General features: G+C 42.3%; 1 protein-coding gene across 5 annotated transcripts in view; it reads right to left on the bottom strand.

Annotated features, from left to right (window-relative positions):
• The window catches only part of ZNF318 (zinc finger protein 318), a 43,340-nt gene that overhangs the window by 10,823 nt on the left and 7,813 nt on the right, over nucleotides 1-24,704 (bottom strand). For 4 of the 5 annotated variants that reach the window (XR_014147665.1, XR_014147664.1, XR_014147663.1 and 1 more), the window contains exons 3-7: nucleotides 22,480-23,119; nucleotides 20,016-21,458; nucleotides 17,246-17,345; nucleotides 14,062-14,366; nucleotides 9,546-9,749 (exon numbers count right to left, since the gene is read on the bottom strand). Coding sequence is in view for 2 of the 5 variants with exons in the window: in XM_031031631.2 (XP_030887491.2) it covers nucleotides 9,546-9,749; nucleotides 14,062-14,366; nucleotides 17,246-17,345; nucleotides 20,016-21,458; nucleotides 22,480-23,119 (2,692 nt within the window). In the remaining 3 variants the exon portion in view is untranslated. Of the gene's footprint in view, nucleotides 1-3,184; nucleotides 7,611-7,905; nucleotides 8,025-8,987; nucleotides 9,088-9,545; nucleotides 9,750-14,061; nucleotides 14,367-17,245; nucleotides 17,346-20,015; nucleotides 21,459-22,479; nucleotides 23,120-24,704 lie in introns of those variants that run through there. The other variant, XM_081828296.1, reaches the window with a different exon arrangement.

Raw genomic sequence — 24,704 nt, forward strand, 5'->3', positions numbered from 1 at the left:
TCAAACTGGCAGCTTGATTGAGGGTTCTGATGAGGTGACAAGAGGATGTTGGGCCAAATCAGAGGTCTGGGGTTTGACTGATTTCAACATGCCTACAAAATCTGGCTGGAAGGAGAAAGGTAGCCATCTAAATATCAAAGTTCCCAAAGCCTTTGATTGCTAACTCTAAGGTCAGTTTACCCCCATTCCCAACCTCAGTTTTTCTTCCAGGAGCTTCAGGGGCAATGTGTCCCCCTCCTGGCCTGACACCACTATTTCAGACTGCTGCTGAAATGGAGGCCAATGACGCCTTGATATGCACTCCCTGCCATAGACAGTGCTTTGTATACAAAGATCCAGGACAGAAGCAGGATAGTTGGCTTCTGGAGTGCTAAGTATCCAACAAATACAATCAGCAACTTGCAGCTTTTACCCACTAAATTGCTGAGTATTCACAGTCAATAAAAAATAGCTACTATTACCACATTGATTCTTTTAACAAATTTTTATTGAGCACTGTGTGTGTGTCAGGCAACTGTGCACTGGGAATACAATGAAAAAACAGTAAGCAAAGAGACTTCCTGCTCTCGAGAGTTTATAATCTAGTTGTGGGGGGAGGGATATATTGATCAAATAAACACATAAATGTAAAATTAAAACCACACTGTTACAGTGAAAACATACATGGTCCTTTCAAAGTGTATAAGGGTTATGGGCAAATCAGCATGGCAGTGTTTTTTTTTTTAATGATAGATTTTCATTATCAGTTCAACTGCTTGGCTTATCAATGAATACTGTGAGTGTATACATAATTTTTTTGGTTAAAAATTACACAAACATTATAATAAAATTCAACTCTATATAAAGAAATGTGTTCACAATCACAAACTCTTTTCATCTGTCCATGTTCTCACAAAATTGTTAATCAATGACCTTGCTTAGGTTCTTTCTTGCCCCAGGCTTGGTAGGTATGTTTTGTTAATGTGAGAACCAAGGTTTATGAATATATATTTTTAAGTAAGCTCTAGGCCCAATGTGGGGCTTGAACTCATGACCCCGGTATCGAGAGTCCCATGCTCTACCAACTGAGCCAGCCAGGCACCCTAGGAATATATTTTTAAAAACCCATCTCACTTTCTTTGTAGGCTGTCTCCTCTCTAAACCTGCCTCCACCTTTTTCTTTTTAAGAAATACACTTAATGTCCCTGTTGGATGCCTGTATCTATATGTCCAACCCTCCCCGCCCCTCAACACCTTGCCATTCTTCTTCAGTCCTTGAACCTGGCAGCCTGATAAATAAACATATGTCCTGGCATGCTTTGATACCAAACCATTAGCTAACCTTTTGACTTTTACATTTTTTTTTAGAGATGGAGCTGTATTAGGTACAATGGGAATACTTACCAGAAAGGTTAAGAGTCTTATATGCCCTGAAGCTAGCTGTGAATAGGAGATAGATGGTTTATGAAGCAAGAGGTCTCCATTCACAAAGCCAAAGGGATTTCTGGGGGGGGTTATTTACACAACTTAGGCAAAATTAGGTGTTTGCCCAAATTTAAACCTAACTGCTGATGATGTATTCTCACAGTTGAGGGAGTCTAATAAAAACTTTCTGAGGTTTGCAGAATTTTGAAGTAGTTATAGGTGATACCATAAGCGACATGTAAAGATTAGGGCCCCCTCCTTGCCTTTATCTCCAAAGGTGAACATTTACTCAGTGCTGTGATAGTACTGAATAAAAAGAAACAGGTCCTACCTTTAGGTGCTGGCAACTGGGTTACAGTTCTGCCTTTCCTTTCACAGGGCTTCTCTGGAAAGCTAGATCCCACTGATCAAAGAGGGATCACACTTTCAGCCCAGACTAAACGCTCTCCCTCTACTAGTTCAAGGCAGATATACAGAATGCCATTGCTTCTTACAAGTAAGCATTCATTATTCTAGAAAAAGCCTGAAGTTATCAAGAGAATACAAGAGTAATAGAACAAAGTACTCCAGCCCCAGCTACTTAAATTAGTTCTGTACTTCCTAGATTTTGCCTCTCTTCCCTTCCCTACCCTTCCCAAGAGTCCCCGTCTTAATCTAAAGAGTAAGATTCTGACTCCCTCAGAGAAGGAATAAGGGTACAAGTGAGATCTGAAGAAGACTAACCCCTCCCCACTCTAAACCCACCCATCTCTCCCCAAAGGGAGGTGAACTATCAGTAACAATTGGCATTTTAAACTTGTAGGTTCTCTGAATTCCTGTAGACAGGCTGCTAGAATAGGGAGGGAGTAGCTCTCCAGAAAAACAAATATATTTCTGAAGCTCATGTGGGTTTACGTTCGTCTAAAGGGCAGCTTCTAGGTCACTCTATGGTTTCCGGGCCAGAAAACTGCCTAAAAAGCAGGCCTAGGAGGACTACTCAGGATGGTATGATCCTGGACATATTTGGGGCTGAGATGGAGACAATGATCATTTTAAAGAAGGAAAAAAAAAAATCCCTGTGGCACAGTGAGGTGAAGTAACTTGTCCAAAATCACAGCAAGGCAAATGGCTGAGGAAAATTCACGGACTGAACTCTCCCAAGTATGTCTCTTTCCACAACATGATGAACAACAGAGGCGAGGACATGTTCTAAATAGACATTAGTCAAGGCTCTAGAAAAACTAAATGGCCTCCCCAAAGTCAACATAGGATTCTGCAGCTCTGCACCCAAATTAACAGGGAAAAAAGAATTCTTAGGGAAAAAGACCAACTTTGCATTATTTTTGAGTGGGGAGAAGACAAGACTCTGAAGCCTCTGTTGAGCCAGGTTATAAATTTCTGCCAACAAGGATGTCAAAAGGAAACCAGGACAGAGATTAGGAAATCTGGGGACTAAGCTCTCTGATCCCTAAGGACGCCCTCAGCAAGAACATGAATATTCTTGCGGGAGTTCAGCTTCCAGAGTAGCATAGGGAGAGCCAACATAAGGGTGTATGAAAAGCTTCACAATAAGAAGATGCCAAAACCAGACCACTGTCACCTACTCAGTACCCATCTGGGCAGCACTGGGGCATAGATAACATAACTTCACAATCTGACATGAAGAAAGTAGCCCCAACAAGTGGGGAAAAAGAAACTGGGAGGGAGGAGATAGACAACAGGACAGCAGGAGTTCATTTTTCTAGTTTTCCTGTGGAGTTCAAATGTGTGTGGTTTCAAAACAAAAATCCAGAAAGAAACATGAGGTTAATGCATTTATTCCAAGTAATTAACACGTTAAAAATAAAATTAAACTTGTCCAAGCCAACTCATAAATTCTTTAATCTTTTGAACAAAATGTACAACCCAAAACATCACACTATGGTGGAAATAATTTGGGAAAGGGAGAGGTAGAGGAAGGGAATACATATGGATTGTGGAACAGAGAATGAGTCCAATCCCAAAACAAGTTTCAGCTCTTCTACCTCTTCAGAACAGAAATGGCTGCTAAACAATTTAACACAAAGTGTTACTGGATCACAATACAATGAACAAAAGGCCATTTCAAAAATAAAAGTGACCCAAAAAGCGTATCTGCACCTGGCATTCAGCCATGAATCAGCCTTACCGATTTGTCGTCTTCCAAAAGTGAACCTGCTAGATTTTCTTCCATGTTTATTGAGGCCATTTCCAAACAGGTTTGTGAGTTAGCAGGACCATCTCAAGCAAAGGCAACAGAATAAAGAAGTACGGGGCTGACATGGCACAAGGAAGTAAACAGTAAACAAAAGAGCTACTCACGCTGCATTTCAAACAATGTTAAGGCAGGCTCATCCAAATGGAAGCCTAAGAGATGAACAATCCTTCCTTCATTAGTCGTTTTCCATTTCAGCAGGCTTTCTGGTGTTTCTCCCAGAGATCCATCAGCTGCCCAGGAAATTGGGTAGGAATACAACATAGCAATTGGAGAAGTCAGCTCTGTCTCCCTCCTCCCCCATATTCCAGAAATGGTAGAGTCAAAGCCAAAATACAATCAAAGCACACTATGTGGTGAGCCAGACAGACATTTGATTTTAATGACAATGTAGGAGAAAGTAAATTGGAAAAAAAAAATAACAGAAAATACTTTTGTACAGATATGTATAGAAGTTATGATTGATTTGTCTGGTATCTTAAGGAAAAAAAAACGGAAAAGAGGTAAACTTTTTGGCTTCCACGAACATTTACTGTAAGATGTTGACTGCATTTCTTGGTGTAGGTTCCAGATGAGATAGCCAACTAGTCCTGGATCACCTGGGCACCTGATTTCTAGAAGCCAATTTGATTCATCCACAAGTAGCTCTGGATGTGTATTCTTAGTCATGAACACTGGATGCTGTGTGGTCCTGGGTGGCAGCAACTGGAGCTTCTTGCGCAGGTATTTCCTGAGGGACCATATTGCCTCCAACTACTTGCTCCCTTGTAGGGGACGCTGAAGCCAGAGATCTTACCAAATTCAAAGGGTGGTCACTGTCCTCATCTACTTGAGGAATTGCTAGCTGTGTTATGGACACTTTCGGTATTTCTAGCTGTAGTGGGCCCATATCCAGGGAACTACACTCAGGAGGGTCACCTGGCTCAGACAGAGGAGAACATAACTTCTCTTTTTGAACTCCAGGTGTCCGTGTAACAAATTCAACAAGGTCTGGAAGGCAAGGAGACGGCCCAAGGCCTGCAGGGTTAATTGTTTCTGATTCCAATCGGAGTGAATCTTGTTTCTCTAATTGAGAAGTTTCTTCTACTTCCTCAGGCATCATTCCTCCTGCTAATAGGTCAAGTGCTTGGTGTGTTCCCTCTAGGCTCCCCAAGCCAAGGTCAACATTTTCTATAGGAAGTCCAGTTTTTAAAATGTTAGGAGTGATCCTTCCACTTCTGGGATTAGATGAGTTTTGTTCACCCGCTGCTCCAAAGTTAAGCACCAGGGTTTTGGGAGAATCTAATGGAAACTCAGAAAAGGATGGGATTGGTTCCAAGTCAGTGAGAGTGGAGGGATTACATCCTATAGGTGACATAGAATTTTCTTCACATACTTTCTGAGACAGGGCAGTTGGGGATCTATGTGCTTGGTCTACCCGAGTATTGCAGAAATCAACACCCATATCCCCCAGGTTCCCCAGGGCAGCAAGCTCTTCTACTTTTAAGTCTGTAACTTCAAAGTCTTCTAAGGCCTTGCTTTCTATTGTCACAGTTAATTCTGAATGGACATCTCGTAGCTCCAGGGCTTCTGTTTCTGGTTTCTCTGGGCTCTCCCAAGTCTCTGACTTCTTCTTATTCTCATTCCAAACAGCCAGTTCATAAATCCTTTTACCTTGAAAGTCTTTTGATCTTTCTCTCTTGAGTTTGAGGTTTCTGTAACTAGTTCTGGAATCTGATTCTGGAGCTGAATTTTCCAGCCACTCTTCACTACCAGCTGAAACTCCTTGCTCCCGTGCACTATCTGTTAAACACATATCTGATCTGGCTGGGGACTGCAGAAGCAATTCTGGGGCAGAAATTTTCACAGGTATATCTTGTGGGTTCTGGAGTAAAGACCTAGCTTCTGACGGAAATGAGTCTATTTTTGCTTTTGTGGAAGAAAGAGCCTGTGCGCTCAAGTCAATCACTATTTTACTTTGAGATTCACTTCCTGTCATCAATTTCTTGGACTGTTCAGCCCTTTTGTCAGTCATTTGTAACTTGGGCTGTTCTATTTCTCCCTCCCATGCACATCTGTTCCCACGGTTCAAATTAGAATCCTCTATGCTATTGGGCCCAACACGGATACCTGTTCCCTCTCCTACCATCCCCTCAGAAAGCTTTGGTCTCTTTTCTTTTAGTTCAGCGTTTGCCTCTACCTCACTTTCCCCACAACCCTTAGATTTGTGGAGCTCTTGGCTTTCCTCTTCCTGGATACCAGATTCCGTAAGGTGAGCTTCTACCAAATTCTGAGATTCCATGATATGGCAGTGTATATCTGACAGCTGAGGGCCTGGCTCTACACCTGGTGGCCCTGGCTCTCCCAGCTCAAGTTCAATTTTTCCACCTGGAGATATATCCCTATTAGCATCACTCTGGAAGGAGCTACAAGTCCACATGGCCAAAGTGTCTGTCTTTGGGGTAACAGTTTCATAAGGCCTGCTTTGGCACAACCTTGTCAGAGGCTGTAGGAAGCCGTAGCTACCACCTCTGCTCTTTGAGTCTGTGCATTCTACAACTGACCATTTCCCTAGAGACACCAGAGTTTTTGCAATGGGCTTTTCAGGGTTGCTGACTAAAGGAGCAGAGTTCAAACTTCTATCTGGAGGCAACTCCTCTTGGGATGCACTGTTGTTCAAAGTAGAAGTGGAAGGGGTATCTGAACTTTCGACTCGAGAGAGATTGCTGTTTTCCCCATTGGCCAATAGACCACCACTCAGCTTAGTCTCAGGGGCCCCCTTTCCACCACTACTGTAGAATATATCATACAGGTCCTTAGCATTGGCTGTGGCTAAGCATGAATTTCGCTTTTCCAATTTTTTGGCTTGTTCACTGAACACACTTGAGAGGGGAGGTGGAGGACGCACTAACACAGAGAAAAGGGTCTGGTCCCTGTCACTCTCACTCACCCCAGGAGCCGTCTCATCAGAAGGAATGGCAGCTGGCTGTGCTGAGGCCATGATGGCTACTGGCAACACAGGATTCAAAATGTTAGGACCCAGGAAGCCAGGGCTGAGAGTGTGAGATACAGCTGGGTTTGATTTGACCGGTGCCAAGACAGCATTTGCTTGAGCAGGAGATGGGGAAGCTAGATGAGGTATAACTGGGGGTGGCGGAGGTGGTGGTGGAGGGGGTGGTGGAGGAGGTGGTAGCATTTGCTCAGGTATATGGGATGGCTCATTCTTTTCAGCCAGTACCATTTTTTCCTCTGGAGACCCTTTTAGAATCACCTCTTCCCCTCCAAATGCTTTGGAGATGATGTCAGGAGGCAAGAGGAGATCAGCTGAAGACTCTTTAACCACTGGCAGAGGCTTAGCGGTAGTTCCAGAAGACTTGATGGATAGAAAGGTGTTAAGAGGAGCTGGCTTGCTCACTGTGGCTGAACCTGACTTGCGGAGTACTGTGGATGGGATCGGCAGGTTGGGTCGGATCTTAGTCTGGGCTGAAGTTGTCACAACAGGCATCCACGGGCTAGTATGTGCAACAACCGTTTTCCCAGAGAGCTTGATTTTGATGGGCTTTGCCTTCCCAGCCTCAGCCTTGCCATCCTCTTTGTCCTTACTGTTTTCTACAGCCTCTTCCTTGGGAATACTTGTGGCCATTGAACTTTTTTCCTCTTCTTTCTCTGGCTTCTTCCAGCTGAATTTCCCGAAAGAGGAAGATGTTGGTGATTCTTTCTTTACCTCTTCCTTTAATTGGAGTTTGATGTTACCCTTCCTTTTACTTTCAGCCTTTTCAGGAGAGTTCCCACCCTCATAGAGTTGGTCCTCTAGTTCTTCAGAGACTTTGTCATCCTCTTTTACTTCCTTCATGACCTTTGCCTTTTTTTCTTTCTTTTCTTCCTTTGGTTTCTCACTAAGTTTACGCTTTAGCTCACTCTGTCGTCGCCGTTCTGTCTCTAGGACCACAGCCAAGCCAGCTTGGCGGTCCAGATTCCGCCGCTCCTCATACAGTGGGTTTTCAACCACATATTTCTGGGAAGAGAAAAGATAAAGGCTCAACAACTGGTCAAAATACAGTAAGAAAGAAAATCTTGGCCCTGTTACTATTGGAATTCAATTGGTAGAAACCCCTGAAGTAGAGTTATCTTCTTCAAGGATACAGATGGTTCTACCAGGTCAGCATCTCTTAATAGGACTGAAGAGACCTTCCTAGTAATTACATGGAATTTAAAGTATTAATGAGTTTTTCTGACTCTGAAGTTGTTTGACAAAGTCAAAAGGATTACTGTAGAAAGTGGAAAACTCCACAACTACTACAAAGACCAACCTTGTATTTCTCATTGTGCTGGTGACCCTTCACATGTTGCTCTCCAGAAATTGGATCCCCCAAAAATTCCTCACAGAGTTGGCAGTAATATCCAGTGATGGGAATCAGAAACTCAGAACCTGAAAGAAGAAGTCAAGAAAATAAGTCATTTCCACCTAGGATGTCAGTAAAGGAAATCCCACTTCCCCTTTGCAATAAAAAAGTCAACGGTATACAGGACCTTACCCACTTTCAAGTCAGAAGTAGCATTTAGATGAATCTAAATGGCACAGTCTTTCCAATTTAAAACTTGAAACTCAGAACCTCTAGCCCTTCTCCCTCTTGGGAACATTACCTAGTTAATTCAGGAGTTTCCTGTGCCAGAGTCAGTTCTGTTGTTGATGCTCCTCAAACTCCAACTACCACTAAGCATTGTAGGAAATTTAAAAACTATACTCCCAAATAGCTCAGTACCATTTGTGTGAGGATCTCTCATGCTGGTGTTAATTACTCAAGAATCTACCTTCTATAAATTAGCACTGACTACTTAACGAAGGTAAGAAATTGAGAAGTATAAAGACAGACTTTCTACTTCTCAACCTACCCCCAATAACAACTATTCAAAAATATTTTATAGTTCTCAGGTGAAAAAGTAGTTAAATTACTATACCTTTTATTGTTCTTTTACCTGGATTTCAAATAAATAAGATTTTGGTACATAAGTCAGTGACAAAAAAAGTTATATATACATTAAAAAAAAATTTTTTTTTTAAGTAGGCTCCACGCCCAGTATGGGGCTTGAACTTATGACCCCAAGATCAAGAGTTGCATGCTCTGCCGGCTGGGTCAGCCAGGTACCCCTCAGTTATATTTTAAAGTGGGTATGTATATGTTTAACAATTGTTAGAATTTTGGCCATATGGGTGGAGATCATTTTTGTCGTATAGATCTTCAGGATCTAGTTTGCACATAGAAGGCATTCTTACACCTTTGTTAACAAAATGGTTTTGTCTCACCCTATGCTACTTCCTAGCACCTTAGTTCAGGGGACTCTTCTTTGGCTAAATGTAAGGAAACTACAAAGGAGGCAGGGGGGATCATACCTTTTGCAGGAACAGTTATCTTGTCAGTACGCTTTACAGCATCTTGCTTGGCCTCACTCTGGGTCTTTGAAGCCCAAGGTCTGTTGTAGGGATCCAGTGTCTATTTGCAAGAGGCAGAGGCGCTCACACAACAGCACTAAAACTCAATGACCCACTTTTCTCTCTTTTTCTCCCCCACACCAGGGGGACCAGAAACCCCCAGCTACCCACCCCCACCCTCTCTGCCAACTGTTTAAACGGAAATCACCTGTGGAAAAGGTAAACACATGTTAGAGCAAGTACTAGCAACGGATAAAATGAAACAAATAATCAGGTACTCAAGGAATCAAAAGAGGCAGAAGCCTCACTTACACTTGTCATGGTGTTTAGTTACAGGCAGGTCCCCTGGACTGAGTCCTGGGGATGGTGTGTCCTTTGTTGGTATCTCTTGGCTCTTCAGATTGGGGCTCCTGCCCATATGAGAATGTTTCATTTTCCAGCTTTGTAATGCAGATGGGGGTGTAGAAGTTTGAGGGGAAGGAGGGCGAGAATGGAAATAATAGCGAGCAAGATACCTACCTGTGTGTGCTTCTTATTGTGCATATGAGTGAAGAAGTCAAACATGGTTCCACAGATGGTGTTGCAGTCTTTGCACCAGTGATTGCCAGCATCATAATACTCATAGGCAGCAACAGGCTGATCAGCCTGCTTAGCAGCTGGCTGGGGGCTCTCGGCAGGCTTGGGGCTCTTAGTATGGGAATTCTCACTGTTTACCTTTGATTCCTAGAGGGAAAACACCTGCACTCAGAAGGAATTCTAGATCTGTCTTCCGCAGAAAAAGCAGGTAGCTTACTGCAATAATCGATACAGGGCCACATGACCATATTTTCAGTGCCTACAGCTATATAAACTGGGGAAAACCTCATGAGAAATCTGTCTACAAGGCTCAAACAGAACTATAGTGCTACCTGATCATGGAGAATACATCATAATGGCAATATATTTACTTATATATCCTAAAATATTTAGAAAAATACTCAAGATTATGGAAGCACTGGCTGCCTCTGGAGAGGGGAAGTAGAGAACAAGGATGGACAGGAGTCTTTTTACTGTACAGCCTTTGGTAGATGTTGAATGTGTTCCCTATGCAATTAAATACATTAGTTAAATTTAGAAATCATAATGACAACTAAGAAAAAAGAAAAAACAACACGGAAGAGGTAATTGACAGGTTAAGCAAATGCAGAAAACACGTAATAGTGAACCCACTTATCATAGACACATCCTGGTATGCAAAACTGGAGAGCAGGGCTGGTGTTGAGCATAGATAAAGCAGACAAGTCATCTACGTGGGATGACTTAAGAGAATCTGGGTAAAATATTTCAAACTGCCTAAAATACCATCATTAGAATTTAACACCTTTGAGTTAACATGAATCCTCTTTTAAAACATATCAACTCAGGGACACCTGAGTGGCTCAGTCGTTAAGCGTCTGCCTTCGGCTCAGGTCATGATCCCAGGGTCCTGGGATCGAGCCCCGCATCAGGCTTCCTGCTCAGCGGGAAGTCTGCTTCTCCCTCTCCCACTCCCCCTGCTTGTGTTCCCTCTCTCACTGTGTCTCTCTCTGTCAAGTAAATAAATAAGATATTTTAAAATAAAAAAAAAAAAAACATATCAACTCAAAAAAAACCCATTATCAACTCTTCAGATTGAGTTATCAACAATAAATACTTTAATATGAATTCATGTGTCAGCAAGCTGGGAACAAGGTACTTAGGAAGTGAGAATTTCGGTAATGTTGGGGAGGGAGGCATAGAAAACAAATAATTTGGAACAGAGGGAGGGTAAGTATGAATGAGGAAAAAAGATCAGAGAACTGGGCACATGGGTTGGTGGGAAGAGGAAGACAGGCTGGAGAAAGGGAAATTAGAACTTCAAAGATAATCTTACCCTACTAGAGTCTTGTTCAAAAGTCACTAAAGAAATCATACCCAGCAGATAAGGGATGGGCACATGTATACATGGTTGGCAAGTATTAACTGGCACCATCTTTCTGCAAGATAATCTAGGAATACATATTACACACCTCAAAATTCTTTATACCCTTTGACCTAGCAATTCCACTCCTTGACATTTATCTGAAGTAAATTATTGCGTCAAACAGGAGGCGATTTGACTGGTTAAATAAACGTTGGTATTCTTGTAACAATAAAAAAATAAGGTCATTAAAAATGATATTATAGAAATCTATTAACATGGAAAGATGTTCATGATATACTGAAAAAATCAAGTAACTGAATACATTTGAATAATCAATAAAGATATGTAAATAGGCATAGAATGTCAAGTGTCACCTTATCTGAATAACTTTCTGTAACTACTCTATATCCCTTATCCTTTTTTTTTAGACACTTGTCATTACCTAACCTGTACTTGTTTGTTTATTGTTTATCTTCTCCTATTTCATGAGAGTTAGAACCTTGTCTATACAGTTCCCTACTATATTTCCCCCCCACCCCCATCTAAAACAGTGCCTGTCACTTTCTTGGAGATCAATAAATATTTGCTTAATGAATTAATAAACAGAAGATTAGTTGGAATAATATATACCAAGATATTAATGATAGTTGCCTATAGGTAGATGAATTGTGGAATTGTGTGTATGTGTGTTTATTTTTATGAAATGAATAGAAAGAGAAAGAAAACCTTAAACCAACTATGCATTTTAAAGAGAGGCAAAGAAAGAAGAAATACCAACCAGGTAGGAAAGAGGTTGTAGACACATTCCTTACTACTGAAATTAATACTGAATTGTAACATATCCACGTTGGCCTCAGAGAACATGAAGTCTCATTCAAATCAAGGTGATCGGTCATTATGGGGCTGCTGCACAAATGGGCCCCAAATAATGTATAAGTCAACTAAGGCTAAAACTTTCAAGCTCTTTTCCCATCAAAGGCCCTGAACTCAATGCCCTGGTATAAAAAGAGTGTAGTCCTACCTGACTGAAAAAGAGAACTCTCCCAGGAAGAATGGAAAAATCAGAGCTTGGTTGATAGAGAATACAGAATATCCTCTTTTCTCTCTCTCCAACACTGAGTATCTACTATATAACAGATAAAGTGGATGCCATTGGAAACACAAAGATACATGAGTTCTACTCTTTTATTCTCAGGGAGTTCTTACTTAGTGGAAGAGATGGGCATGAGAACAGACATGATCTTAATCAAGTTTTGTTTTTTTAAGATTTTATTTATTTATTTGAAAGAGAGAGGAAGAGCACAAGCAGGGGGAGCGGCAGAGGGAGAGGGAGAAGTAGACTCCCCGTGGAGCAGGGAGCCCAATGCAGGGGCTCGATCCCAGGACCCTAGGATCACAACCTGAGCTGAAGGCAGATGCTTAACTAACTGAGCCACCCAGGGGCCCCAAGAGAATCTGTCAATCTTGCACTTACATGAGATTTGAATTTAAAACTGAGTTCACTGAGTTAAGTGCAGAGGAGGCAAAGTATGAAGTATCTACTTTGCTGCTGTGGATCATGGCAGGAAAGAAGAAACGGCCAATAATGAAATTATAATGAGCAAGGGGGAAAAGAAGCATGAAATGAGGCTGAAGAGGTAGGCAAGGGAGTACTGCAATCACTGGCTCTATGTGGAGAAAGGATTAAGAGTGTAGTCATACGGGTGCCTGGGTGGCTCAGTCGTTAAGCGTCTGCCTTCGGCTCAGGTCATGATCCCAGGGTCCTGGGATCGAGCCCCGCATCGGGCTCCCTGCTCGGCAGGAAGCCTGCTTCTCCCTCTCCCACTCCCCCTGCTTGTGTTCCCTCTCTCTCTGTGTCTCTCTCTGTCAATTGAATAAATAAAATCTTTAAAAAAAAAAAAAAAAAGAGTGTAGTCATACAAGCAGGAATTGTAGGTGGCTTGGATGGCAATAAAGATGGTGAGATGGATGAAACCGAGATTTACGTCAGAGGGAGAACTGAAAGAATCTCATTGATTCAGTATGGAGCAGTTAGGGAGAGGGAAGCACTAAGAAAGGTTTTCAGGTTACTGGCATGAAAATTGTTGGACAGTGGGGCCACTGAGATGGAGAACACTGAAGGCAGGAAAGAGGGAGGATGCGTACATCATTAGTTTAGTTTAGGATGTGTTGACTTTATTTTTTTAAAAGATTTTATTTATTTATTTGACAAAGAGAGAGACAGTGCGTGCACAAGCAAGGGGAGCTGCAGAGGGAGAGGGAGAAGCAGGCTCCCCGCTGAGCAGGGAGCCCAACATGGGGCTCAATCCCAGGACCCTGAGATCATAACCCGAGCCAAAGGCAGACGCTCAACCGACTGAGCCAACCAGACGCCCCAGGATATGTTGATGTTAAAGTGTCTATGAAACAATGAAGTGGAAATAGTGAGTAAAACTGTTGGACGCTCAAATTTGGACCTCACCAAACTCATTTGAGCTAGAATATAAAACCAGAAGTTGTCAGCATGGAATTTCAGCATAGACCTGGATAAAATGACCTATGGAGAGAGCAGAATTCTGGAGAACTGGGCTACGACTGAGTCCTGCAGAACTAAAATATTTAAAGATTAGGTATAAGACAACACACAGCAAAGGAGACTAAGTAGCAGCAGCCAGCATACTAGGAGGAAAAGAAATGTGAGAGAAGCCAAGGGAGTAAAGCACTTTTAGGAGACAGTGGTTCCCTGTATCAAATACTGATTTGAGAACTGAAGTGTATTCACTGGCTATGCAGCATGGCGGTGACCCTGTTGCTAACTGTGAATGCACAAAACGGTATATAGAAGTTACAAGAAGATTAGAAAACCATGCTGGAGTGGGTTAAGGAGTAAAGGCTAGAACAAGAACATAGAAAGCCCTGAATGCTAAGGATCTGGGATTCTACTCTGTGGGCAATGGGAACTACTAAAATTCTGAAGTAGAGTCCCATGATCTGATCTGTGCTTTACAAAAATAACTCTAATATGAGTTAAGAACAGGTTGGAAAAGGAAACTAAGGGAATGCTTAGTTAAAAGGCTTCTTTAGGAGTCCATGGAAATAAAAGATATAATAGAAACAGAAAAGCTGAGTTGTTACCTTGCTGTTGGAAGAGGAATTTGAGGATGATGACACTTTTTCTGGGCTCTTAGATTTTTCTGCTTTCCCAGACTTCTCTGGAGTCTCTTTACTCTCATTTGAAGACTTTTGGGATTTATCCAAAATGTTAATTCCCAAGATCTGAGCCACTTTGTCCAGTTCAGACTGCTTCTTTTCTGCCTCTTCTGCCTCTTGTCGAAGTTCTGCAATGTCCTTCATAATGTTATCCTGAAGCCGACTCACCTCCACGAGGAGCGGGTCTTTGTGGCCATCTTTCTCCCTTCGTTTCTTGCGTAGCATTTCCCCTGAGTAGTTAAATGTCAAAAGAAAGAAACACAAGGAAAGTAAGTTAAGACAAGTCATGTTTCCATTGTAAGTAGTAATCTCCCAAGAGGTCATGGTGACAAAATCTTTTCCCTTAAAACATTCCTTCCTGGGGTGCCTGGGTGGCTCAGTTGGTTAAGCGACTGCCTTTGGCTCAGGTCATGATCCCAGGGTCCTGGGATCGAGCCCTGCATCGGGTTTCCCTGCTCAGCGGGAAGCCTGCTTCTCCCTCTCCCACTCTCCCTGCTTGTGTTCCATCTCGCGCTGTGTGTGTCTCTCTCTGTCAATTAAATAAATAAAATCTTTAAACAAACAAACAAACAAATAAACATCCCTTCCTAAAAGCAAGACTCTCCTTCCACATGGGCTAGTTTAGGTGAAGTTTCTTTTCTTTCGTCTTCTTTTTTTTTAAATTTTTATTTATAAGAGAGAATGAGCATAAGCAGGGGGAGGGGCAAAGGGAGAGGGAGAAGCAGATTCTCCTCTGAGGAGGAAGCCTGACTCGGGGTTCCATCCCAAGACTCCAGGATCATGACCTAAGCCAAAGGCAGATGCTTAACTGACTGAACCACTCAGGCACCCCTAGGTGAAGTTTCTATGGAGGTAAAGGATGACTGATTACATTATCTCTTATAGAGGAGTTATTAGCCAAGGATCTACAGGCAGGCTTCAGAACTCCATGAATCCCCAAAATGGTATATACAAGTTTGTATGCATTTGTCCTTATGTTGTTAACTATGAATCCAGGGGCACCTGGGTGACTCAGTTGGATAAGCGTCCGGCTCTTGGTTTTGGTTCAGGTCATGATCTCAGGGTCCTGGGATCAAGCCCTGCATTGAGCTCCGTGCTTGGCTTGGAGTCTGCTTAGGCTTCTCTCTCTCCCTCTGCCCCTCCCCAGCATGCTCTCACTTTCTCTAAAATAAATAAATCTTTAAAAAAACCCCAAACTATGAATCTGGTGGCAGTCTTCTTCAGAAAACTAAAGTATTATTCAGAAGGCAAAAACCATTCAGTCACATATTTGACTTTATCTGATTTAAGGATCCTTCACCAAAAAAAAAAAAAAAAAAAAAAAGATCCTTCATCGGTACCTGCATTGAGTGTTAGGTTTTGCCTCAGGTTCACCTAATGTTATCTCCTATTCTAAACTGCAGGTTCTCATGAAATAATCCTCACCGGATTAGTAACTAAATTTCTCATCCCTAAACAGTCTAAACCCAAACAGAAGAAATTGTATCTTCTCCCACTCTGTTCTGCCATGCTATCATCAAGCTATAATATTTAGAAGCCTTGTTATGTTCCTTCCTCAGTGTGTATGTGAATTCCTAAAAGCACAAATGAAGAGGTGGAATCAAAGAGACATCATAAACATTTTTTTGTGCCAAAAGGAAGTACTCAAAAAATGATGGGGACATATCAAAGGACACAGAAGTCAACTCAAAGGGGCTCCCACTGCGAAATCTGGGGCACTTTGGGCACGAAAATGATCAAAAGTAAATTATTAAAACTTGTTGAATGGAGAGTCCATGGGTTCACACCAACATACATGGATCAATGAATGGGAGAAGAGGGATGGGCAGGAAGCTCTTCATCACAGGAGAAAGCCAACTAATAAAAGTAGAAGGAAAATAAATAAAATCTTTATATATAAAAAAAAAAAAAAGGGCGCCTGGGTGGCTCAGTCGTTAAGCGTCTGCCTTCGGCTCAGGTCATGATCCCGGGGTCCTAGGATCGAGCCCCGCATCGGGCTCCCTGCTCGGCGGGAAGCCTGCTTCGCCCTCTCCCACTCCCCCTGCTTGTGTTCCCTCTCTTGCTGTGTCTCTCTCTGTCGAATAAATAAATAAAATCTTTATATAAAAAAAAAAAAAAGTAGAAGGAATGATGAAATTAGAAAATCACTAACATCCATCACAATAACTGATTCAGGCAAGAATCACCAATGAATGCTAAAACTAGTCAGAGGAAATTTGAGGAGTAACTGAATAGTTATTCCTATAAATATCTCTCCTATAAAGTTACTTACTAATTATAAAGGATAAAATAATAACTTTCCAGTGAAGAAACCCTTGAAGACACCACCTTAACCAAATGATCAAAGTTGACATTACCAGTAATGGGACTGAAATCAACACCTGATACGAACTCAGCATCACTTCTGTGATGTTCCTGTCAAAAATGCATAACCTAAATTTAACTGTAAGGAAACACCACACAAACCAAAATTAAAGGACATTCTACAGATATGTGACTTCTTTTCTTCTAAAATGTCAATGTCATGAAACAAAGATTCAGGAACTATTACAGAAAAAGGAGAGTAAAAGAACATGACAACCAAATGCAATGCATAATCTTGCATTTTAGGGCATTAATAGGACAACCAGTGAAATTGAAATTAGATCAGTAGACTAGTATTACATTATGGTTAATTTCTTAATTTTGATAAGTGTACAATGGTTATGCAAGTGGATTCTTTATTGTTAGGAGTATGTTCACTTCATCTTCACAATGAAGTATTTAGGAGTAAAGGAGGATCATATCTAAAACTTACTCTTAAAGAATTCAGGAAAAATCACACACATACACCCCCCCACACACACACACACAAAGATTGAGAGGGAAAAAAGGTTAGAGCAAATATGGTAAAATGCTAATAATCATAGAGAATACCTGAGAATTCTTTACACTATTACTGTAACTTTTTATTGCAACTTTTCTCTAAGTCCAATTAAGTCAAAATTTTTTTAAAAAGTAAGGCTTCAGAAGTCACTGAACCCGTCTGAGAGTCCTCACAGCTCTCCTTGAGTAGGTCTCCTACTCAAGTTACTACAAAAAGGCAGTCACGCACAGGAGTGTCTGATACCTTGTTGTTTATGAAGCCGCTCCAATTCAGTCCTGAGGTAGTACATCTTCTTCTGGCGAGCTTCCCGGTCACTCTTTAGCTTTTCCCTCTCTTCAATAACCTGCAAAGTACAACATCCTTCAGCCTCCAACATCCTCCTTTTTCTTTTTTTTTTTTCCAAAGTCTAAGAAAGATTTAATCTAGTAATGATTTTTTTTTAATTTTATTATGTTAATCACCATACATCATTAGTTTCTGATATATAACAAACATATATACATTACATCATTAGTTTTTGATATATAATAAAGTGTGTAACACCCAGTGCTCCATTCAATATGTGTCCTCTTTAATACCCATCACCAAGATAACCCATCCCCCCCCCCGCCCAGAACCCTCAGTTTGTTTCTCAGAGTCCGTGGTCTCTCATGGTTTGTCTCCCCCTCCGATTCCCCCCCTTCATTTTTCCCTTCCTACTATCTTCTTTTTTTTTTTTTTTAACATATAATGTATGATTTGTTTCAGAGGTACAGGTCTGTGATTCATCAGTTTTACACAATTCCCAGTGCTCACCATAGCACATCCTCACTTTTCTATTGCTCTCTTCCATAAGCCGTCATGCTAGATGATATCAGAATCCAAGGATCCAAATGTCTGCACACATAAGTTCTGACTTTATATCAAAGGTGATATTTCATTCTGACCCAAATTCCAGAATAAAATTATCCTTATCACTACATTGCCCCAGAAGTATTATTTTTATGCAGAAAGCACTATACTATTTTTTTCTTGGTGGGGGGGTAGCAGGGGCAGATGGAGAGGGAGAGAATCTCAAGCAGGCTCCACACCCAGCGTGGATCCCAAAGTGGGGCTCAATCCCACTACCCTGAGACCATGACCTGGGCTGAAATCAAGAGTCAGACGTTCAACCGGCTGAGCCACCCAGCCGCCCCAGGAAGCACTATGCTATTAATGTTAACCTAAAGTTACCGACAGCAACTATTAGACAGTGGTTCTGAGCTCAAAGGGAACCATCAAGAAGGGAACTAATAAGTGTTATAGGGGATACACTGTTGTTAGTTGCATTACATACATCATCTTATTTAATCCTCATGACACTATCTCTGTTTTATAGTAAGAAAACTGAGGTTGCGAAAGATCAAGTAACATACCCAAGTTCATATAGTAAGAAAATTTAAAATCCAGGGCACCTGGGTGGCTCAGCTGGCTAAGTGTCTGCCTTCAGCTCAGGTCATGATCCCAGGGTCCTGGGATCGAGTCCCACAGCGGGCTCCCTGCTCAGCGGGGAGTCTGCTTCTCCCTCTCCCTCTGCCCCTCCTCCCCGCTCATGCTCTCTCTCAAATAAATAAATAATCTTTTTTTTTTTAATTTAAAATCCAGGTATATAAATCAACTCAAATCAAGTAAAATCAAATCCAGGTACATATAGCCAAAAGCCCACAGTGTTTCAACTGTATTACTACTACTTAATGGAAAAAACAAATACAGCTTGTCTATAATGGACTAGTGTGGAAAACCTGTGTATTAGTGCTAGGTTCTTGAAGAAGAAGTAAAGGGAAAGCATTCAGTCTACAAACAGTGTCTGTGCAGTCTCGGGGTTTGTCTGTATTGAACCTATCCCCCTCTTTCTGGAGTTCAGAGTATCTAAGTACAATGAAAAATTAAGAAGAATGATTTCTGTCTTCTCAAGAATTAGCTAAATTTCCTTTAAATCGGAAAAAAAATGATTGGCCCTCCACTTTTTCCCTTTTTTTCTCCTCAGGTTTTCATTATTGTATTAGCAAACCAAATTTATATATTACATTTTTATGTTCCTAAACAAAGTGAGTTATAGTTACTAAGGACCTTTAAAATTAAGAGAACGCATTAATTTTTCCATCTGAATTTCTGCTATTCTGTATTCCTCATCCCTATTTTTTACCTACTGTTTTAAAACATCTAGAATTATTACATCTTTACCCCAGCCACTGCTCCCTTCCTATACCAGAGAACACAATGAACTCTGTAGTATAAAAACTACTTTTTTTAAAGTGTCATAAAAAAAGTATTGTTTTATAGAGTCCGGGACTCTAAAAGAAACCAGAACAAGCAAAGCTTATTTCTTGGGTTTAATTACCAAGCAACAACCAGGTATTAGCTTTTAACCCTCATAATCACTATAGGAAAAGGATCCAAAACTCACTAAGATGAAAACAGGTTTACTGATTCTTCTTAACCCAATCCCATTTTGGTTCCTCATTCCCTGATGAGGTCATATTTGAAAACTTTAAGGCTCTCAACTCCTACCCATAGTGTTCTAAGCCCAGTAATTCTGATAGAGACACTTTATATTTTTTTAAAGATTCTATTTTTTTGACAGAGAGAGAGACAGTGAGAGAGAGAGAGCACAAGCAGGGGGAGTGGGAGAGGGAGAAGCAGGCTTCCCATGGAGCAGGGAGCCCGATGTAAGGCTCGATCCCAGGACCCTGGGATCATGACCTGAGCCGAAGGCAGACGCTTAACGACTGAGCCACCCAGGTGCCCCCTGATAGAGACACTTCAAAAAGAAAAAAGAAGTCAAGAACTCACAGTGGGACCTAGGGCCAGAATTTAGTTTAGTCCTAATGAGAAAACATGAGAAAAACAGAGGGGGTATATACATTACTTAGAGCGAGGACAGCAGCCTCCAAAAACTTAAAAGTAAAAGGACCTTACTCCCTTTAAAAGACCAATACCAATTTATGTTAAAATAGGAAGGCTCAGGCACAGGATGCCCAAAGCTAGTGTTTACCTTCTGCTTCTGGGAAGCACGGTTCTTCTCGTCAGAGATCTTCTCCGGATTGTATCTTATGAGTGATGGGATGGACACCTGGACAGGCACTTGAGCAGTAGGAATTGAGCTTAGCACTGACTCCTCCTGTTTGGGCTCATCAGGAGTCACAGTGGGTATCACACGGAGATTGGGACGGCTACGAGTAGCTTGTTTGGTAACGGGTATTACCCTGTGTGGTTCAGGTAGAGAGTGGTTGGATGGTTGAGAGGCGGGATACATGGGCCACCTTGAGGCTGCATATGCCATGTAATGCCTGTAGGCATCAAAGGAAGCAGAGGGAATGGCAGGTCCCTGGTAGTTTGGAGGTATCCGAGCTGCAGCAAACTGAGAGGCCCTTGGCATATGAAACTGAGATAATGAAGCAGGATGTGGAAGTCTAATTGGGGCAGACGGGGCTGACGGTAACATGCATCTGACAGCCACAGATGACTGAAAACCACTGCCAACTACCTCTGACCCTGCAACATGACCCACTGAATGGTCAGACTTTAGGAATGGGGGGCTGTTTTTTGTGAGCAGGTAAGGATCTACAGGGGAGACTGGATGTGGATGGGACACCTCTGGGGAGTGGGTATTGCTATGGTGTGCCTCCCTGCTCTCCAGTCTGTGAGGATCTGAGGAGTGCCGATCAGCTGAGAAATGGTGGTCAACTGAGGAGCAGCGGTCTGCTGAAAAGTGCCGGTCAACTGATGAACGGCGGTCAGCAGAGGAACGTGATGGTTTCTTGCCATGAAGTCGTTCCTGGGTGCGGGCGGCCAGTTTACTAATCTCTGCTACCCCGATATCCAGCCCTATGGTCTTGAGCAAGTCATGAATCTTGGCATATTCTGGATTGGTCTCTTCTATTGATTCTAGTTTTACAGCTGGAGCTGAAGAGGGCAGGGAGCTTGCCTTCTGTCTCAAGACTTCACTCGCAGAGCCCCCAAGGGGCTTTGGTGGAGATTCTGCCTTTAAATCCTCTTCTTCATCCCCATAGAGAAATTTCTCCTCATCCTCAATGTCAGGGAAACTACGGCGCCTTTTTTCCTGTGTACTGGTAGAGTCTGCCAACATGCTCAAAATGCGGGAAAAACCACTGCCATCCTGGCTAGCCGTCTCATGGGGGAGCAAGAAGTCTGTGTGTCGCTCAGGCCCCTCAGGCTTCATATTCAGTTTCTCCTTGTGGCAGAGAAAACTTCCAAACTTCTCTCTGAGAGGACTGTTGTCTTTGGGCATCCCAGGGAGAGGACCCCATTGGTAGAGGCTGCCCTGAGGTTCCTTCAGGGTAGTCTCTACCATAGTTCCCTTATTTTCAATCTCTGAGGCAAAAGCAGCAATAGCACCACTTAGTGGAAGAGATGGGTGACCAGAGTAGACAGGGTGATCCTGGCTGGAGCTGGTACTGCTGGAAAAACTATCAAGCTGCAAAGACAAGCACAAGTGATTTAGCCTCTATGCAGAATCTCAGAAAACTAGTAATTGAGATAAATACTTAAATACTTGGTTCTTCTTGAATTAATAGGGGAATGATAAGTATGAATCAAAGGGAGGTACAGTATCCTTAGGCAGGGTCAAGATTTGGGTCTCCATCTCTCCAGATGCTTCTGCTGAAGCAAGGGGAAACATGAAATAAGGCAGACTGGCATGAATCCTCACTTTTGCCCATTTGTTGTAGTCCTTACCAAGGAATATGAATTCAAAAGGACTTTAGAGATGCTCTAGCTCTTCCATGGGTCCCTCGAAGGAGGAAAAAAAGACATAAAAGTGGAGCTGCTTTGGTTCAAGTGGGATTAGGAAACTGTGAAACCCTAACTGATCAGCCTCCCTTTGCTTCTTTATGTGCCCTTAGGTACTTCTTCAGAAACCTTGGACTCCTAAGAGAATAGCTAAAAACTAGTGCTCATGCCTGATCATCTTTTCACAGATGAGGGAAAAATAACAAGGCCCAGAATGGTGAGGTGACTTGCCTAAAAATCGCACAGCAAGGGGGTGGCAGTGGGACCGGAATCAGAATCACCTGATTTCTGGTCTAGTGACCTACCACTCATGAATCTTGTCTTCTCTCTAAAGAGAAATGAGAAAAATTCAGATCATCTCCTCTCTTTGCCCTTTAAGCTTAATTTCCAAGATATCCACATTCAAAGATTCCTATAGGGCTACCCAATTTAGAGAAAAAACTTAAAATAAATACTCAAAAGTGTTTATTTAGAAAGCCTAATATATGACAATAGAAGCCCTCTACCTCAAGGGCTTCGAGGTATGATTGCACTGTAAGGCCTACAGTTTCCTTTGGAGAATCCTGGAAGATAGAGCTCATAGGCATAACAAGGTTGGTCCAGGATATATTACAAAGATACCGTTAGGGACACACACCCCCAGAAAAGTAACCAAGTTTCAAGATATTAGAGGGACTAGCAAGAGATCCTAGAAATGAAGCAGAGACCTGAATGGAAGGCTCCATGTCCACCTCAATCCGTTTCTTCAGAATTGACTTCTTGGGCATCACAGATACTTCCTCAGGCCGATGTAAAGAATATCCTGGCTCCGATGCTGTTAGGACACCCGACAGTCCAGGAATGGGACAGCTAGTGTCACCACCATCAACGCCAACCAGCTCCTGACTCAAGCTCCTACTTCGTTCCTCCTCTTCCTCTCGTTTTCGCCTGGCAAGGTCCAGCTCTCGAAACTCAGGATCTAGAAACCTAGGGCTTGGGCTTCGTCTACGCTGTCGATAGTTGCGGGTCCCTGATGTAAAACCTGAGTGATCACCTCCCATGCTGTGTATCTTCTCTGTGTCATCGTAACGGGGCCGTTTGGCCTCCCGACTCCTTTCCTCGGGTCGTATGGAGTAGGAACCTTTGAGTTTATCTCTATTCCTTTCTGTTCCCCGCAACAGCTCATCATGACAACTGATATGGGGACTATAATCAGAACGATGCAGGAAAGTTTCTCTTGTCCGGTAGTCCTCATCAAGTTGTCCTAAGAACGGACTAAGAGGTCCCTCCTCCCGGGAAATATATCGTTCAAGACCTCGAGAGCATTGGGAACTTCGAGTGAAGACAGAATCATCAGTCAGGTCATCCCTGAGGAAAGAGACAAGCATCACTGAATACAATGGACTTGGAAACAGCAAAACCAGACAAGATTAAGAGCCTGACATTCAGCCAAGGGGCTACAAAATACTTAAGACAAAACACAATCATGAAGTCCAAGAACAAACCTATGGAACATTTCTTTTCCCTTTCTCCAGGGCACAAGCAGCTTCAGCCTCTAACCAAGGAGAGATATTACTAGTCTGTCTAGACAGAGCTCTTAGGCTAATCTCTTTGACTAGACTTTGGAGATGCAGAATATCACACTAGGGTTTGGGAGATGTGAAAATACCACTACCAGACTACAAAAGGCCCTGGATTGAACAACTCCACACTAGCTTAAATTCTAGCTCTTTGCTACCAAAAGTATGATCTGAATCACCAGCATCTGTATTACCTAGGAACTTTTTAGAAATGTGGATTCTCAGCCTCTATCCAGGCCTCCTGAATCAGAACCTTCATTTTAACAGGATCTCCAGGTGATAGGTATGCACTTTAACATTTGAGAAACACCAGGCCAGATCAATGATTTTCAAGCTCTGTTCTTTTTTTTTTTTTAAACCTAAACTTTTCTTTTTTTAAAGATTTTATTTATTTGACAGAGAGAGAGAGGACAAGCAGGGGGAACATCAGGGAGAGAGAGAAGCAGGCTCCCGCTGAGGAGAGAGACCGACGTGGGGCTTGATCCCAGGACCCTGGGATCATGACCTGAGCCGAAGGCAGATGCTTAACCGACAGAGCCACCCAGGCGCCCTCAAGCTATGTTCTACAGAGATTCTGAAGTCTGCTCAGGAGCTGCCTAAAAGAAAGACATGCTAAGAAAGCAGAGCCTGGCAGCACCTGGGTGGCTCAGTCAGTAAAGCATCTGACTTCAGCTCAGGGTCTTGGGATGGAGCCCCACGCTGGGCTCCACGCTCAGCGGGGAGTCTGCTTCTCACCCTTGGCCTTTTCCCCTCCCCTTGCTCATGCTCTCTAATAAATAAATAAAATCTTTAAAAAAAAGAAAAGAAAAAAAAAAAAAGCAGAGCCTGCATGGCTCTGGGCCTTCCACCTCACCAAAACTGTACTAGCTCCAATTTTATCTGTTTATGAGATAAAGTTCTATATATCATTTGGAAAAGAAGTGTTTCACTGTGGGGGAAATTTTTTTAAACTACTGAGCTACCTTACTGGCATTTTCTCACAAGTTTTAGAAGGTTCTCCAATGCTTTGTTTTGCTAGTTCACATATTAAAAACCACAAAATTCCTTCCACAGCCTGTTTAATTCCCTTTTTCTACTTTGCTTGGATATCCACAAGCATCTGCTAATCCTGGGTGTGGGAAAAAGTATGTGGCGGTTTGGCTCACTATATATTTTCATTTCATAGAAATAAAACGGTCTTGGACCTTTGTGGCATGAAGATAAAAATATAGGCTGGGACACTTGTCCTTTTTCAGTTCAGGGCTCTATACCACACACAGTAGTCCTAATCTTTTTGGGTACTGTGGTCACAGAGCTTCTACTGCCCAAAAAGAAAATTTCTGATTTAATCACAGATAGAAATAAAGATCCTACAGAACTTTGAGCATACAACT

This window comes from Leptonychotes weddellii, chromosome 8 (assembly GCF_054177405.1).
Source record: "Leptonychotes weddellii isolate Sample4059 chromosome 8, ASM5417740v2, whole genome shotgun sequence".
NCBI classification, from domain to species: domain Eukaryota; kingdom Metazoa; phylum Chordata; class Mammalia; order Carnivora; family Phocidae; genus Leptonychotes; species Leptonychotes weddellii.